Raw genomic sequence first — 19242 nt, 5'->3', positions numbered from 1 at the left:
AATCTAAATGGAGAGAAACATTAAGCAATCCCACTAAAATCAGGGACTAGACAAGGCTGTCCTCTCTCTCCATATCTTTTCAATATAGTACTTGAAGTTCTAGCTAGAGCAATTAGACAACATAAGGAGGTCAAGGGGATACAAACTGGAAAGGAAGAAGTCAAATTATCACTATTTGTAGATGACATCGTAGTCTACTTAAGTGACCTTAAAACATCCACCAGAGAACTCCTACAGCTGATAAACAACTTCAGCAAAGTGGCTGGTTATAAAATCAACTCAAGCAAATCAGTTGCCTTCCTATACTAAAAGGATAAGCAGGCTGAGAAAGAAGTTAGGGAAATAACACCCTTCACAATAGCCACAAACAATATAAAGTATCTTGGTGTGACTAACCAAACAAGTGAAAGATCTATACGACAAGAACTTCAGGTCTCTGAAGAAGGAAATCGAAGTAGACCTCAGAAAATGGAAAAATCTGCCATGCTCGTGGATCGGCAGGATTAATATAGTTAAAATGGCCATCTTGCCAAAAGCAGTCTACAGATTCAATGCAATCCCAATCAAAATCCCAACTCAGTTCTTCACAGAGTTAGAAAAAGCAATTCTCAAATTCATCTGGAATAACAAAACACCCAGGATAGCTAAAACTATTCTCAACAAAAAAAGAAATTCTGGGGTAATCAGTATCCCTGACAACAAGCAATACTACAGAGCAATAGTATTAAAAACTACATGCTATTGGCACAGTGACAGAGAAGTGGACCAATGTAATAGAATTGAAGATCCAGAAATGAACCCACATACCTATGGTCACTTGATCTTCGACAAAGGATCCAAAAACATCCAGTGGAAAAAAAGATAGCCTTTTCAACATATGGTCCTGGTTCAATTGGAGGTCAGCATGCAGAAGAATGCGAATTGATCCATTCTTATCTCCATGTACTAAACTTCACTCCAAGTGGATAAAGGACCTCCATGTAAAGCCAGACACACTGAAACTAATAGAAAAGAAACTGGGGAAGACCCTAGAGTATATGGGCACGGGGGAAAAGTTCCTGAACAGATCACCAATAGCTTATGCTCTAAGATCAAGAATTGACAAATGGTACCTCAAAAAATTACAAATTTACTGTAAGGCAAAGGACACTGTTAAAAGGACAAAACGGCAACCATCAAATTGGGAAAGGATATTCACCAACCCTACAGTTGATAGAGGGCTAATATCCAATATATACAAAGAACTCAAGAAGTTAGACCCCAAGGAACCAAATAACCCTATTAAAAATGGGGTACACATCTAAACAAAAAATTTTCACCTGAAGAAATTCGGATGGCTGAGAGGCACCTTAAGAAGTACTCAACATCATTAGTCATTAGGGAAATGCAAATATAAACAACCCTGAGATTTCACCTAACACCAGTCAGAATGGCTAAGGTCAAAAACTCAAGAGACAGCAGGTGTTGGCGAGTATGCGGATAAAGAGGAACACTCCTCCACTGCTGGTGGGGCTGTAAGATGGCACAACCACTTTGGAAATCAGTCTGGCAGTTCCTCAGAAAACTGGACATGACACTTCCAAAGGACCCTGCTATACCTCTCCTGGGCATATACCCAAAGGATTCCCCAGCATGCAATAAAGACACATGCTCCATTATGTTCATAGCAAACTTATTTATAATAGCCAGAAGCTGGAAAGAACCCAAATGCCCCTCAAAGGAGGAATGGATACAGAAAATGTGGTATATGTACACAATGGAATGCTACCCAGTAATTAGAAACAATGAATTCACAAAATTTTTAGACAAATGGTTTGATCTGGAAAATATCATCCTAAGTGAGGCAACACAGTCACAAAAGAATACACATGGAATGCAATCTCTGATAAGTGGATATTAATTAGCAGAGAAGCCCTGAATACCAAGGCACAAATCACATAACAAATGACTCCCATGAAGAAGCATGGAGAAGGTCCTGATCCTGGAAAGGATTGATCTAGCATTTTAGGTGAATATAAGGACAAAGAAAACAAGGAGGGAGGTGATTGGAGAATGGATGGAGAGAAGGTTTATGGGACATATGGGGCGGGAGGATCATGGAAAGGGGAAATAATTTGGAATATAAACAAAGAATATAGAAAATAAAAATATTTTAAAAACAAGAATTCCACTGTGTAAATATATCATATTTTTAGTATCCATTGCTCTGTTGAGGGATATCTGGGTTCTTTCCATCTTCTGGCTATTATAAAAAAGGCTGCTATGAACATAGTAGAACATGCATTCTTATTTCATGTTGGAGAATTTCTGTGTATATGCCCAGGAGTGGAATAGCTGGATACTCAGCTAATACTATGTACAAGTTTCTGAGGAACTGCCAAAGGGATTTTCAGAGAGATCATACCAGCTTGCAATCTCACCAGAAATGGACATGTGTTCCTCTTCCTCCAAATCCTCCCCTTTGTCTCCTGTGCCCGTGTTTTTGATCTTAGTCTTTCTGAAGGTTGTGTGGTGGAATCTCAGAGTTGTTTTGATTTGCATTTCCCCGATGACTAAAATGCTGAACATTTCTTTAGGTGCTTCTCATCCATTCAATATTCCTCAGTTGTAAAGTCTTTGTTTATCTCTGTATCATATTTTTTGATAGGGTCATTTTGTTCTCTGGAGTCTAACTTCTTGATTTTTTGTAGATATTGGATATTAGCCATATATCTCATATAGGATTGGTAAAGATATTTTCCAAATCTGTTGGATGCTTTTTTTTTTCTTATTGACAGTGTCTTTGCCTTACAGAAACTGTGTAATTTTATGAGATATGATTCACAGACCACATGACTCTTAAGAAGAAGTAAGACCAAAGTGGTGATACTTTGGCCCTTAGAAGGCAGATCACAACAGCCATGGGAGGAGATACATAGAGAGAGTGTGGAGCAAAGATGGAAGGAAAGACCATCCAGAGACTGCCGCACTTGGGCTTCCACCCCTCATACTGTCACCAAACCCAGACAGTAATGTGGATGCCAACAAATGCTTCCTGACAGGAGCCTGATACAGCAGTCTCCTGAGAGGCTTTGACAGTACCCACAAATACAGAGGTGGGTACTCTGAGCCAACCATTGGACTGAGCACAAAGTTCTCAATGGAGGAGCAAGAAAAAGGACCCAAGGAGCTTGGGTAGCTCTTAGCCCTGTAGGAGAAACAACATTATGAACCAACTAGTACCCTGAGAGCTCCCAGGGACAAAACTACCTACTAAAGAGTATGCATGGAGGGACCCATGGCTCTAGCTGCATATGTAGCAGAGGATGTCTTTGTTGGACAGTAAAGGGCGGAGAGGCCCTTGGTTCTGAGAAAGTTCAATGCCCCTGTATAGGGGAATACCAGGACAGGGAAGCAGTAGTGTGTGGGTAGGTGAGCAGGGGGAAGGGGACAATGCAATAAGGTGTTTTCAGAATGGAAACCAGAAATTTTATAACATTTGAAATGTAAATTAAAAAATCTAATAAAAAAAGAAAATTCTCTGGTTTTTCCACTGGATGGTTTTAGCTCTTATGTCAATGGTCAAGTGACCATAGGTGTGTGGGTTCATTTCTGGGTCTTCATTTATATTCCATTGATCTCCCTGCCTGTCTCTGTACCAATACTATTCAATTTTTATCACTATTGCTTTGTAGCACAGCTTGAGATCCTAGATGCTGATTCCCCCAGATGTTCTTTTATTGTTAAGAAAATTTTTGCTATTCTGTTTCTTTTGTTTTTCCAGATGACTTTGAGAATTACTTTTTCAAACCCTGTGAAGAATTAACATTTTGATGGGGATTTCATTGAATCTGTAGTTCACTTTCTGATTTCCATTATTAATTAAAATATTTTTAAAATGAGCGGTTTGTGCTCAGACTCTGCAAAGTCCTATCCAGTTTGACAAAGTCAATCTGTACCACATTCTCATTCTCACTTTCACATGGTGTGTTTCTTTCTATGACATCTGCAGGAACATACTTAAGAAATCAAGTATTTCCTAGTAGAAATTATTCTGTATCCCTAGAGATTAATAATGGAAAAATTCATTACTGAGAAACAGCAACATGCACACACAAAGAGAGATAGAGACAGAGAGAGACAGAGAGAGATAGAGACAGAGAGACAGAAAGGCACACAGAGAGACAGAAAGATTAAGAGAGTCTAAAACCCAAACATTTTATTTATGTATATTACAACACGGAAGAATTACATATTTTACATATGCCTTGCCATCCTGTCTTTTGAATACACTTTAAAGACTTAAACAAAGTCATGATACTTTGGAACATATGAGAAATTTATACAACAGATATCAGAAATTTTTGCTTATATTTTACTATTATTTCTTCTATGTATTATTGAAAATAGATGGCTTCATGCAATATATTCTGATTACTGTTTTCCATTAGCCAATACCGTTGTCATTTCCCACCACCTCTATACAGATTCTTTATAAAATTAGAAAAAATAATCTAAAAATAATAAAAAGAAAAGCAAACAAATGAGAATACACACAAGCACACTCACGCTCACACAGAGAAAGACTCAAGAGTTAGAGACAGAGACAGAGACAGAAATAGAGGGAAAGAGACAGACACCCACATGTTTTACTTATGTATTTCACAACACATTAGAATATGACAAGTGCATTATCCTTAAATACTTTCAAGCCTGAGTTCTGATTACACTTTGAACAATTGAAACAAAGACATGAGACTTAAAGTATGGGCACTTGAGCATATGTGATACGTACACAACAAAGATGTTATCAGAATGATTTATTTATTAAATTTTTAAAGTTCTCTTTTTTCTATTTCTATTGGAAATACATTTGTTCCTACAATGTACTGTGAATACTGATTTCCCTTCCCCAATATTCCTAAATCTTATCCCAGCTTGATTCTGTTTCTTTATTTAATTAGAAAACATAAAGTACATAAAGACAATAAAAAAAGAAAAAAACAAAGATTGATAAAGGAAACACAAACAAATGGGAATAGCACAAAACTAGCAGAATAGAAGTCACTAAAAACAAACTTAAGAAACACATGTAGATGCAGAGACATATGTTCACAAATACTCTTCAGAACAAAACTGAACAACAGATAGGCAATGAACTATGATTGTTGATACTGTGACAGTATAGGTCCATGTTTTAAAAAGGCTAGTGACTGTGGGTATGACTATTGCATCTCAGAGGAAGAAAATATGGCATCAAACACTTATGCATAATCTCAGAACCTACATAATTTAACAGGTAGATAAAATGTGATGGTAATGGATCTTGAAGAAAAGTGATTTAGTAGTATTTTGAACAACCTACAGTATTATATTTGTATGCCTGCCTATGCATTCTGATATAAATATTCCTCACATTCTCAGAGATGGGAATGTTTTTGAGAACACATGGCAACATGTAGAAACACACCAGTGATCACATATTGCTTAAGACTATGAAGGAGTGTTTGTTTGGCCAGATGTAGGTGATTTGGATTTTACAGGTCAAACTCATATTATACATTATTCCCAACAATACAAAAATGTTCTGTTCTCTCAGGATAAAGTGAAACTTTTATAATGTATTGTAGGATCCCCCCCACTTTCCGGTGGGTCCCCACTCGAGTCTCAGGATGGCAGGCACCCATAGAAAAGTGAGAGACCTGCTTGATGCAAGGACATGAGGCAGTTTCTTATAGGAGTTCCGGGCCTACACGTATCTCACGCAGGGGATAGAGGAGTCGACCCTGAGGCTCAAAAGCCAGGGGTTTATATAGGAAAAGTCAGGGGATTTGGCATTCTTTCACATGATTGGTTGATTCAAACATTGGTGGGAGGAATTGGCACACAGTTACATCAGCAGGTAGTATGTGCAGATTGGCACGTCAGCAATGTAGGAGGGTGGGTGGCTTATCTTTGTTAGCAGGCAGTCTGGCTAACATCAAACCATGGGTAAAGAAGTAGAGCACAGGGTGTCGCCAGTCTAGATAGCTCATGACTCATTGGATATTGTCTGGGCCAGTCCCTTATCTTTACGGCCTGTCAATTCCTGAAATGACTAGCCTTGTCTCAGCCCTGTCCGGGCATGGCTGGGCTTCTAGTGTTCTGTTCCCTTCTGTAGGTCTATTTGCTGCCTTAATTATGGATTCTGAGAAGTTTTAACTTCTTTCAGTAACACCATATTTTTCCATTTTAATTGTTTTATAGAATAAGAAAAGTGTCAATGGAGGTGGTCATCGGTGAAGAGATTGACAAGGTATGGTGAACTGTAGGTTCATCCTTCGTCAGCATCGCTTTATTAATAGATAGGCATTTACAAAGATGACAAAAAGACTATAGGACTATGAGGAGAAAGCAATAAATAAACATCCAAAATTAGAATTTCTGAGTAGGTCTAAAGATTATTTTTTTCAGCGATCTCAGTCCTAGTGCAGCTTCCTGCTCCTCCAGGGTTTCTGACACACTCAGGATGTGGTTACAACACTGTGTCTTGCACAGTAATAGACCGCAGAGTCTTCAGAGGTCAGGCTGCTGAGTTGCATGTAGGCTGTGCTGGAGGATTTGTCTGCAGTCAGTGTGGCCTTGCCCTTGAACTTCTCATTGTAGTTAGTATCACCATCTGCAGGATCAACCCGTCCTATCCATTCCAGGCTCTGTCCAGGTCTCTGCTTTACCCAGTGCATATAGTAGTCAGTGAAGGTGTAACCAGAAGCCTTGCAGGACAGCTTCACTGAAGTTCCAGGCTTCACCAGCTCAGCCCCAGACTGCTGCAGCTTGACCTGAGTGTGGACACCTGTGGAGGAAAAGGTAGAGTGGTTGTCAGTGCCATCCCCTGCTGTTTCTTTTCTTCAAATTTGGAACTGGCAAGCGTCTTACCTGTAGTTACTGACAGGAGAAAGAGAACGACGCAGCTCCATCCCATGGTTAGAGTCAGTGTTTTCAGGGACTGTGGAGAAGACACTGACCTTAGATTGCTTTCATGGTGTGGACATCCCTGTATTTACTGCCATAGATTCAATGAATTTACATATTCATGAGCAGTTACTTCTTAGGTAAGAACCTAGCCCAGCTAGAGAAGAACTTGACAGGAAGTACTGAAAAGGAGTGTGGGTCAGGTAGCCGAATATTCAGGTCCATGTCCTAATCCTCTCTGAGGAAGTGCATCCCATACACTTTCCCTGAACCCTGGTTATGTGTTGTGGATGTAACTTCAGGGACTAAGCTCTCAATACATTTGTGGTCTGAGTCTGTTGCTCTAATTTGGGACAATGTTTATCACATGGATTTACAGATGGTGCTTTGTGATGATAATGATGATGATGATGATGATGATGATGATGATGATGATGATTTTGATGATAAATTCCAAAAATGGCTAACTTTTAAGAATTAGAATCTTTTTTTAGATAAATGAAAGTAATATTTACTTTTCATACAGGTCATATACTTCAAAATCAAATAAAATGAATAAATGTAAATGTAGTTAAATATTTACACATCAATGATTATTACAATACTATAATGATTAAAAAATTATAGATATAAGCTATAGATGTGTATATGAATGATTTTTATCACTAAGCAAAATATATATAAAATGTTTTTGACCAGAAATGAAGAAGAAATTTACATGGCTTTTGGAAAAAATGTGTATGCAATGATATATAACTATATTAATTAATACAATCACAAAATCACATGCATTAAGTGTGACCCTTATTATTTCCTCTTATATTTCTCATAGTAAAAGACAAGTATATATTCAAATACATGATAATGTACCAATTGTACCATAGAATAATAGGAAAATATGAAGAACAAATCTGTGTAGAAGAAAAATGCACATTGTACAAAATACATGTGTATGAAAACAGTAAACATATGTAAAGTTGTTATTACATAATTTTAAAGGACTTTTATTCTTTGAAATTTTCAATCATATATGAACATGCTATGATCAACCATCACTCTCACGATTCTCAACACAATCTACCACCACTAGACCGCTGTTGTTCCATTTGGAACTTTCCATTAAGTCTCTTTCCTAACATCCTGACCTCTTCCGTTTCAGTAACTAATGAAACAGTTTCATTGGTACTACTTATATACACATAAGGTCATCACTGGTAAAGAGTGAACCTCCAAAAATCTTCTCCAAAAAAGAAATTATATTTTGCCCATTAATCAACAAATGCCAAAAGACCTTCTGCTTGCTGTGGTCCCCTAAGAGTACCTCCCATCCATGTTGTAATTTTTTTCATTGTTATATTATTCTTAGCGGTGATAGCAGGGTCCACATGCACCAAGTGGGACATATTAACCTTACAGGAAAACATAAAAAGTTCAGTTCTAAGGGACTTAACTGATATGGCAAAGCTTGCCAGTACACACCTTGACCTGCTCAGTCATTTTGAGATCTCTCATGTGGCAATTTTCACTGGTTTGATTAGTATGCCTTTTAGCTGGTAAATATAGATACTGAGAGTTCATGTGTGGTCTAAGAACAGTTAAATACCTGGAGATAAGATTCCATGTCCTTTAACACGATTCCTTCTATCTTATATTCTTTTCCATATTTCATGATAGTCTTTGACTCTGGAGTAAGAAGTTGGTATATTTGAATTACCTGTTGCTGAATACTCTGTCAATCATTTTCAACACTCTGATCACTCATGAATGTCTTCATCAATCATTAAATGCATGCAGCACATATGAGCCCCTGTGACCAAGGCTCAGACAGTATACTGGATATAAACATAAATATTTATAAGGCAATTTGACAATATGACCCTTAGCAATACAACTAGGGCCTATTTCATTTCTAAAAAGGGTCTTTAGTTACACTTACCTGGGATGAAGCCTTTTTATGAACATTGGCTTAAAAATAATGAATAAAATTATGTTGTTTCCAAGCAATAACTCTCTCACACATCTGCTCAAATGACTCTGCATCTTACTGAAAAGTAGCTCATACATTGAAGTTTATCCATAGCATGTTATTCATGATCTTTTAGCAATATAGAGGAAGGAATCATCACAGAATTCTAATAAAGCATAAATATAAAAGGACAAATTATATAGAAAAGTGAATATTGGTCAGTGATAAAACAAGATTTATCTAATCTATAAATATATGTAACAGGAAAAAATATACTGAATTGGTCACCCATGTCCATGAAGCAAGTTCTTTATGTTCTAATTCATACATGTTACAAGATTTCAATATTGTTTGGTATATTTAATTTTAGAAGCTGACGGTCTAGAATTGGGACAGTGGAGTATGAGAAATTTACAAATGTGACATTGTGAAATAGAGATAAAAACGGAGAGTAGAACATTTTAAAATTGAGATTATAAAAGCCAGATCAGTTGCAGGACTTCAAGGAAAATGTCTTTCAGCTACAATGGGACTGATGCACATATGAATTCACAGAGACTGTGACTTCAGGCATGGAGCCTGAAACAAATCAACCCAGATAAAATCCACAAGTTAGGATACAAAAATGGACACAAAATCTCAGTCCTAACCAAGAAAAATCAATACTGGCTCTAACATGTAAATGAATAATTAGACTTCTCAAGTGGAGAATCACAGGGGATGTTAAGCACAGTTAATCATGAAGACATGCTTAGCAGTTGATAGCCAGAAAATGAACAAATGAACTCAATGTTATTTTTGCAGGCATTGTGCTAATATTGCCTTGTTCAACTCCTTTTGTCTCATTTATGTTTTGCCTATATATCATTGCTACAGAGTTATAATTTTATTTCTCTCTCTCTCTCTCTCTCTCTCTCTCTCTCTCTCTCTCTCTCTCTCTCTCTCTTTCTCTCTTTCTCCTCCTCTCCCTCTCCCTTTCCATCTCCCTTCCCTCTTTCTCCTCCTCTCCCTCTTACTCTCACTATAGCTTGCTATATTTGTGTCTCTTGAGTTTTGATTGTTTTTGTTTTGTTTCTGCTTGTTTTTAATACCCGTTTAAATTTCTTTCTGTTTTTTGTTTTTGTTTGTTTGTTTGTGGGTTTTTTTTTTGCTTATGTTAAGAATGAGAAAAGGTATGTAGTTGCAGAAATTCAGAGGTACGAAGACCTGGAAATAGTTGGGGGTTGGGAAATTTGTTATTAGAACAAATTGCATCACTCTTTTTTCAAATAGTTATGAAAACTGAATAAAAACAAGTGAACATAAAGTGTGAATTATTTGACAAGTAATCTTTAATGTATTTGAGCATGAAGACATCATGTTAATCACCACAGTGCAGATCAATTAATACACAATAAAGAATACCACTGAGGACACAGGGTCCCCTGCATATCCACCTCATCTCTCTATAGGGATTTGTGGCCTCAGTGTGCCATCTGCTGGTCACACGCTCTCCTGAAAATGTGTTTTTCACAGCTTAAACTGTCTAGCTTAAGAAAAAATACTTATCCATGTAACTTTAGTGTTTATAGAGTTCTACTGGATATACAAATGGCTCTAGTTTACCTGGGATGGGGATCTATGCATAAGCAATCTTAAGTTGTGCCAGTATCAGTATAACATCTCTCTTGAAACCAAGTTCCTCCTTGCTTACAGTTGGGACCAGCTCTTGAAGTTCCCATTTCTAAAAACACAATGGCAGTGAATAATACCAGTCTTTCCTGATGTCACCAGAGTACACCTGGAGCGAAGCACCTGTGTTCAGAGGTTGAATCACTCACCCTACAGTGTTTAGTAGACATAGTGTAAAGACTTACATACTAATGGTACATAGGAGTGATACTATACATATAAACAATTAAAATGTTGAAGCAGTTCAGGACTTGACTGGTCTCTTAGAATCTGAACCAGTTCTAAACTTAGTGCTGAAGTAGTCCTGTATTAAAAAAATGGAAAATTGGTGAAAACACTATTAGATAATGAAAAAGAAACACCCAGACGTAAGGTCTGAACTTTAGAGACCCATAATGAGAATCACTCCATGCAGTGTCTGGACTGCAAAGGGTCATTGTGCCCAGGAACTCTTAGCAGTTATAGTTAACATTACAAAACTTGAATAAATCAAGCATGTCAAAATTAAAGCATGTCAATATGTGAAATTGCTGAGTAGCAAGTGTGTTTACTTGTAAATTTTGCTATATAATTTTGATTGCTTGGATCAACATGGTAAAAAGGGAGAGGCAGAATTCATATATTTCTCTCTCATGTTAACTCATCCACCTTGGCACATGTGTTCTCTGCTTTCCCCACTAAACAAGGAGTAACCATATTTTTAAAATGTTATAACACAATAGCGAGGGACTTCAAAGAACAAAGACAAGTTTTGGATCTATTGGCATTTGATAATTGATGATTAAAATGTACTCACTTTTTCTTTCAAAGGATTCTAGGTGTTCCTAATGTACTACTAAATGACACACATATGTATATATGCATAGCATTTATTGGACACAGTATTTTGTTAGTTAATGAAATAAAAGTGTTTATTGAGTCAGGAGAGATTTATTGAAAGTTCCCAATGGAAGAGAGAGGGAAATCATGGGTTAAATATGAAAATGAGACTAAATAAACCTATTAAAAATGGGGTACATAACTAAACAAAGAATTTTAACCTGAGGAATATAAAGTGAGAAGCGCTTAAAGAAATGTTCAACATCCTTAGTCATCAGGGAAATGCAAATAAAAACAACCCTGAGATTTCACCTCACACCAGTCAGAATGGCTAAGTTAAGAAAAAAAAATTCAGGGGATAGCAGGTGCTGGTGAGGATGTAGGGAAAGAGGAACACTCCTCCACTGCTGGTGGGATTGCAAGCTTGTACAACCAGTCTGAAAATCAGTCTGGCAGCTCCTCAGAAAACTGAAAATGACACTTCCGGAGGACCCTGCCATACCTCTCCTGGGCATATACCCAGAGAATTCCCCGGCATGCAATAAGGACACATGTTCCACTATGTTCATAGCAGCCCTATTTATAATAGCCAGAAGCTAGAAAGAACCTAGATGTCCCTCAAAGGAGGAATGGATGCAGAAAATGTGGTATATTTACACAATGAAACACTACTCAACTATTAAAAACAATGAATTCATGAAATTCTTAGGCAAATGGGTGGAAACTGGAAAATATCATCCTAAGTGAGTTAACCTAATCACAAAAGAACACACATAGTATGCACTTACTGATATGTGGATATTATCCCAGAATCTCGGAATACCCAAGACAAAATTCACATATCAAAATATGCTCAAGAAGAAGGACGAACAAAGTATGGATACTCTGGTCCTTCTTAGACGGGGGAACAAAATGCCCACAGAAGCAGATATAGAGACAAAGTATGGAGCACAGTCTTAGGGAAAGACCATCCAGAGACTACCCCACCTAGTGATCCATCCCATGTACAATTCACAAAATCCAGACACTCTTCTGGATGCCCACAAATGCTTGCTGACAGGAGCAGGATAGATCTGTCACCTGGACTGCTCTGCTTGTGCCCACCAAATACACAGGTGGATACTTTCAGCCAGCCAATGAATTGAGCACAGCCAATGGGTGAGCTAGAGAAAGGAACCAAGGAGCTGAATGGGTTTGGAGCTCCCTAGGAGGAACAACAGTATGAGCCACCCAGATCTCCCAGAACCTGCGGGAAGAAAACCATCAACCAAAGAGTACACAGGGAGCTACCCACAGCTGCAGACACATAGGCAGCAGAGGATGGCCGTGTTGTACTTCAAAGGGAGGAGAGGCCCTTGGTTCTGGAAAGGCTTGATGCTGCAGTGTAGAGGAATACTAGGACAGGGAAGCAGGAGAAGGTTGATTGGGGAACAGTGAGAGGGGGGATAGCCTATGGGATTTCAGGGGGGGGTACAGGAAAGGGGACAATGTTTGAAATGTAAATAAAGGATATATCGAATAAAAAAAAGAAAATGAAAAAAAAAAGGAAAAGAAAATGCTTTCTTCCTTTTAATACTAAATGATTTAAACTCATGTTTATAAGAGAAAAAGCTTTGTTCCTTTCACTAAGACTAAGCCTGACTTCACCTTACCATGGGACCTGTTCTGTCCCATGAAAAAGAGAAGCCTGCCTGCTCCTACTGCTCTCCACAGCATATTCATTTTTCCTCTTTCCTTCTACATTCTGCAAATTGCTTTCTTAATTTTCTTATGTTACCTATTTCTAAGTTATTCCACTCTGCATTCTCCATCTAATCTTGTTCGTTTCTGAATAAAAACTTCTCAGTTCAACTCCTTTCTCAGCTCAATTCTCACCTCAGTTCCTTCCTCTCCCATAAGTTTATGTGTTCTGCCTCTTGTCTTTGTCCTCTGCCCATAAACATTTCAGAATATGTGATTACATGTTTGAAAGTTCATTACAAGATCACAGAAAAAGTCAAATCATAAATTGAAATAGAAGTTTAAAACAGAGAATGCTTTCATGCATATCCATTAGAAGTAATTAGCTAAACATCTAACACCTGTCCTCGCTCTAGAGGTTCACAGAAGGATTAAAACCACAACTAAATTATTAGTGAAGTTTTGCATAGATAAACTCAATCAGTATTCTATTCTCTGTCCTAGTGCCTATACTAAACAATAAGTTCCCTTTTTATGATCTTTGGTTAATTGTTTTACAACCTCTTGGAATGTGCTCTGAGTAGGAGAAAATCTGGTTCCCATCTAAGAGCAATTAACTGGTGATACTTGGGGCACTGGCAGAGTTCTCGTTGCTAATTACACTAATAGCAATCCCACTATAAAAGAGCCTAATAATAACAGATATAATTTTAGAAATTCTTGTAGGATCATTATTAAAACTTTAGTATTCTATTTGTCTTCATAGCATCTCTATAAGACAGTACATCTTTGTGAATATGTAGAGATCTGCTCCAAGGGGGTATGCTATTCTTGTTGATTATTATATATGTTTAATAGTAACAGGAAAAGCATATTAATAACAGGATTTTTTCCTGAAATTGGTCCCTCACAGACTTGCTTAAAGAGGGCTCGCCTGTCACTGATTATATAATAATCTGAAGCAGGCTATTTCAGGATGATCATCTGCTAGCATGTTAGCTTGTCCCATTGTAGGTCCTGACACTGAGTGTGCTTCCAAATAGTATGGAGAGCATACACTAGGAGTTTAACAGCACACCTGAAAGCTCTATGACAAATTGAAGCAAATACACACAAGAGACATAGATGACAAGAAATAATCAAATTCAGGGCTGAAATCAACCATGTAGAAACAAAAAGAACTATATAAAAAATCAGCAAAATCAGGAACTGGTTCTTTAAGAAAATCAAGAACATATATAAATCCTTAGCCAGAATAACCAGAGGGCACAGAGACAATATCCAAATTAACAAAATAATAAATAAAAAAACAAAATAAACCTATACTTAACAAAACTGGAAAATCTGTATGAAATGGGCAATTTTCTAGACATATATCAAATATCAAAGTTAAATTCTGAAAAGATAAACCACCTAAACTATCCCATAACACCTAAAGAAATAAAAGAAGTCATTTAGAACGTCTCCCACCTCCTCAGCCCCCAAACATAAACAGGACCAGATGGTTTTGGTGCAAAATTCTATGAGGTCTTTAATGAAGACTTAATACAAATACTCTTCAAATAATTCCACAAAATAGAAACAGAAGGATGACTGCCCAACTTGTTCAATGAAGCCACAGTAATGCTAATAACAAAACCTCACAAAAACCCAACAAAGAAAGAGAATTTCAGATCAATTTCCCTTATGAATATCCATGCATAAATATTCAATAAATTTCTTGCCAAATGAATACAAAAACATATCAAAAAGATCATTCACCATGATAAAGTAGGCTTCATCCAAGAGATACAGGGATGGTTCAATATGCAGAAATCCATGAATTTAATCCACTACATAAACAAACTCAAAGAAAATAGAACTCTTGGTTATTTCATCAGATGCTGAAAAAGCATTTGACAAAATTCAGATCCTTTCATGTTAAAAGTCTTGGAAAGATCAGGAACTCAAGTCCCATAGCTAAACACAGTGAAAGCAATATACTGCACACAAGTAGCCAACATCAAACTAAATGGAGGTAAACCTGAAGCAATCCCATTTAAATCAGGGACTAGACAAGTTTTTCCAACACTCTCCATATCTATTCAATATAGTGCTTGATGTTATAGCTAGAGGAATTCGACAACAAAAGGAGGTCAAAGGGATACAAATTAGAAAGTAGGAAGTAAAACAAACACTATTTGCAGATAATATGATAGTATAATTAAGTGACACCAAAACGTCCACCAGAGAACTCCTACAGCAGATAAACAACTTCAGAAAATATGATGGATATAAAATTAACTGAAACAAATAAATAACCTCCCTCTACTCAAAGAATAAACAGGTTGAGAAAGAAATTAAGGAAATGACACCCTTCAAAATAGTCACAAACATCATAAAGCATCTTGTGACTCTAACAAAATGGGTCAAAATTTGTATGACAAGAACTTCAAGTCTCAGAAGAAAGGAGTCAAAGAAGACCTCAGAAGAAATAAAGATCTCTCAGCCTCATGGATGGGCAGGATTAATATAATAAAAATGTCCATCTTGCCAAAAGCAATATATAGATTCAATGCAATCCCCATCAAAATTACAACTTAATTCTTCATAGAAATCAATTCACAAATGATTTGGAATTACAAAAAAACAAAACAACAACAAAAAAAAAACCCAAAAAAACAAAAACTACAACAACAAAAAAACATGATAGCGAAAACTAGTCTCAAAAATAAAAGACCTTCTGGTGGAATCAGCCTCCCAGACCTCAAGTGGTACTACAGAGCAATAGTGATAAAAACTGCATGGTATTGGTACAGTGACGGGCAGGTAGATCAATGAAATACAATTGAAGACACAGAAATGGACCCACACATATAGCGTCACTTGATCTTTAACAAAGGAATTAAAATCATCCAGGGAAAAAAAGATACACTTATCAACAAATGGTGTTGTTTCAGCTGGAGGTGAGCATGCAGAAGAATGCAAATTGATCCATTCTTATCTCATTGTACAAAGCTCAAGTACAAGTGGATCTAGGACATCCGCATCAAACAAGATACGCTGAAACTAACAGAAAAAATAAAAGAGGGAAATAAATACCTTGGAGCACAGGAGCACAGGGGAAAATGTCATGAACAGAATACTTACGGATTATGCTTTGAGATTAAGAATTGACAAATGAGACCTCATAAACTACAAAGTTTCTGTAATGCAAAGGATACTGTTAATAGAACAAAAGAAAAAATTCCCAATAGAAAAAAATTGGGAAAAGTTCTTTACCAACCCTACATCCAACAGAGGGCTAATATCCAATATATACTAAGAACTCAAGAAATCAGACAGCAGAGAACCAAATAACCCTATTAAAAATTGGGTTAAGATCTAAACAAAAAATTGTCAAGTGAGGAATACCAAATGACTGAGATGCACCTAAAGAAACGCTCAACATCCTTAGTCACCAGGGAAATACAAGCCAAAACGACCCTGAGATTCCACCTCATACTCACTCTGAATAGTGAAGATCAAAATCTCAGGTGACAACAGGTACTGGGAAGGATGTGGAGAAAGAGGAACACTCCTCAACTGGTGACAACAGGTACTGGGAAGAATGTGGAGAAAGAGGAACACTCCTCAACTGCTGGTGGGATTGCAAGCTGGTACAACCACTCTGGAAATCATATTGGCAGTTCCTCAGGAAATTGGTCCTAGGTTTACTGGATGACCCAGATATACCACTCCAGGGCATATACCCAGAAGATGCTCCAACATGTAGTAAGGGCACATGCTCCACTCTGCTTATAGCATCCTTGTTTATAACAGCCAGAAGAAACCAGATACTCTTCAACAGAGAAACTGATAGAGAAAATGTGGTACATTTACAATGGAATACTACTCAGCTGTTAAAATCAATGAATTCATGAAATTTTTAGGCAAACAGATGGAACTAGAAAATTTCATCATGAGTAAGGAAACCCAATCAAAAAAGGACACACATGGAATGTCCTCACTGATAAGTGGAAATTAGCTCAAAAGTTGGGATTACCCAAGATACATTTCACAGATGACATGAAGGTCAAGAAGAAGGAAGAGCAAACTGTGGATGCTTCGCAGGTCCAAAGGCCTCTCCTCTCACTATTATCAAACAAGACCATCCTCTGATTCACATGTGGCTGGAGGGATGGGTCCTGCCATGTCTACTCTTTCATTGGTGATTAAGTCCCTGGGAGTCCTGCTTATACTGATTGGTTCATAGTGTTGTTGCTCCTATTCGGCTGCAAATCCATTCTGCTCCTGTATCCTTTCTCTAGCTCCTAAATTGGGGACCCTATGCTCAGTCCATTGGTTTACTATGTGTATCAACTTGTGTGTATGTCAGATATTGGTAGAGCCTCTCATGAGACAGCTATATCAGGCTCCTGTAAGCTAGAAATTTTTGGCATCCGTAATAGTGTCTGGCTTTGATAACTGTATATGGGATGGATCCCCCGGGTGAGACATTTGTTAAATGGTCTTTCCTTCAGTCTCTGCTCTACATTTTGTTTCTGAATCTCCTCCCGGGGGTATTTTGATCCCCGTTCAAAGAAGTACCAAAATATCCACATTTTGGTCTTCTCATGGATTGGCAGGATAAATATATCCATCTTGCAAAAAGCAGTATACAGATTCAATGCAATTCCCATCAAATTTACAACTCAATACTTCATAGAGTTAAATTTATGAATGACTTGCAATTACAAACCCCCATCATAGCAAAAACTATTCTCAAAAGTAAAAGATCTTCTGGGGGGAATGAGCCTCCAGAAATGTCATTCTGAGTGAGGTAACCCAATCACAAAAGAATACACATGGTATGCACTCACTGATAAATGCACATTAGCCCAGAAGCTAGAAATACCTGAGATATAATTCACAGACCAAAAGAAGCTCATAGGGAAGACCAAAATATGGATACTTTGGTGTTTCTTAGGAGGGGGAATAAAACAGACATGGGAGGAGATACAGAGACAAAGTGTGGAACAGAGACTGAAGGAAAGTCCATTCAGAGACTGCCATACCTGGGGATCCATCCCATATACAGTCACCAAACCCAGACACTATTGTGGATGGCAACAAACATGTGATGACAGGAGCCTTATATACCTGTCTCCTGAGAAGCTCTGCCAGTACCTGACAAATATAGAGTTGGATGCTCTCATCCAACCATTGGAATGAGCACACGGTTACCAATGAAGGAGGTAGAGAAAGGACCAAAGGAGCTTGCAGCCCCATAGGAGGAACAGCAATATGAATGAATCAGTATACTCCAGAGCTCCCAAGGGACTAAATCACCAACCAGAGAGTACACATGGAGGAACCTGAGGATCTAGTTGCATATGTAGCAGATGATGGACATTAAAAGAAGAATAGGGTCTTGGTCCTGAAAAGGATAGATATCCCAGTATAGAGGAATGCCAGGACAAGTTAGCGGGAATGGGTGGATTAGTAAACAGGGTAATGGCAGATGGGATATGGGGTTTTCAGAGGGAAAACCAGGAAAGGGGATAACATTTGAAATGTAAAGAAAGAAAATATCTAATAAAAATAAATAAAGAAAAAAACAAACAAAATAACATATACAGAGAGATACAGAGACAGAGACAGAAACAGTGACAGAGACAGAAACAGAGACAGAGAGTCAAAGACAGTGGCAGAGAGACAGAGATAATAAGAGAGGCTAAAACCCACACATTTTATTACGTATTTCACAACACCTTACAATGTACAGAGCCATATTGGGGCAGTCTTGCACTTGGTCAGAGTTTGACTTTGGTCAAGGTTAACTTCTCCCAGAATGCCAGGATCCTGCTCCACCTAGGGTGGAGTGCACGTAGTAAAGGTCAAGCTCATTGTTCCTCCGTGTATAGGGATTCCTGAATTAAACAGGTGACCCACCCAGCTGCCGGAGCAGTCAAGACGAAGACCTCCAAGAGAAGCTAGACAACTTCCACCGGAACTCAGCCTGGAGTCTGGGGGGAGGGTTTGCCCAAACTGTTAAAAGGTCCGGCGCCATTAAAGTTTACGGCTTTGATCAGTGAACATTGACTTAGCCGTACTTTCTTTTCGCCGCTCTTCCCTATGACCCCAAAATTCTCTCAACAGGTAACCCAGTTTACATGTAGCTGCTGGCGGCTACATAGTGGCGCCTGAACGTGGGA

At 37.8% G+C, this 19242-nt stretch overlaps 2 gene segments (V, D, J or C); both read right to left on the bottom strand.

Annotated features, from left to right (window-relative positions):
• Positions 1-19242, bottom strand: part of LOC127687769 (Ig heavy chain V region 3-like) — a 906657-nt gene that overhangs the window by 377441 nt on the left and 509974 nt on the right.
• LOC127686823 (Ig heavy chain V region 102-like) lies at positions 6468-7008 on the bottom strand. The segment is given in 2 exon segments: positions 6468-6811; positions 6895-7008. Coding segments are annotated over 2 exon segments (375 nt in total).

The sequence above is a fragment of the Apodemus sylvaticus genome, chromosome 6 (genome assembly GCF_947179515.1).
Source record: "Apodemus sylvaticus chromosome 6, mApoSyl1.1, whole genome shotgun sequence".
In the NCBI taxonomy this organism is placed as follows: Eukaryota; Metazoa; Chordata; class Mammalia; order Rodentia; family Muridae; genus Apodemus; species Apodemus sylvaticus.
This window is presented reverse-complemented; position numbering and strand designations above follow the sequence as displayed.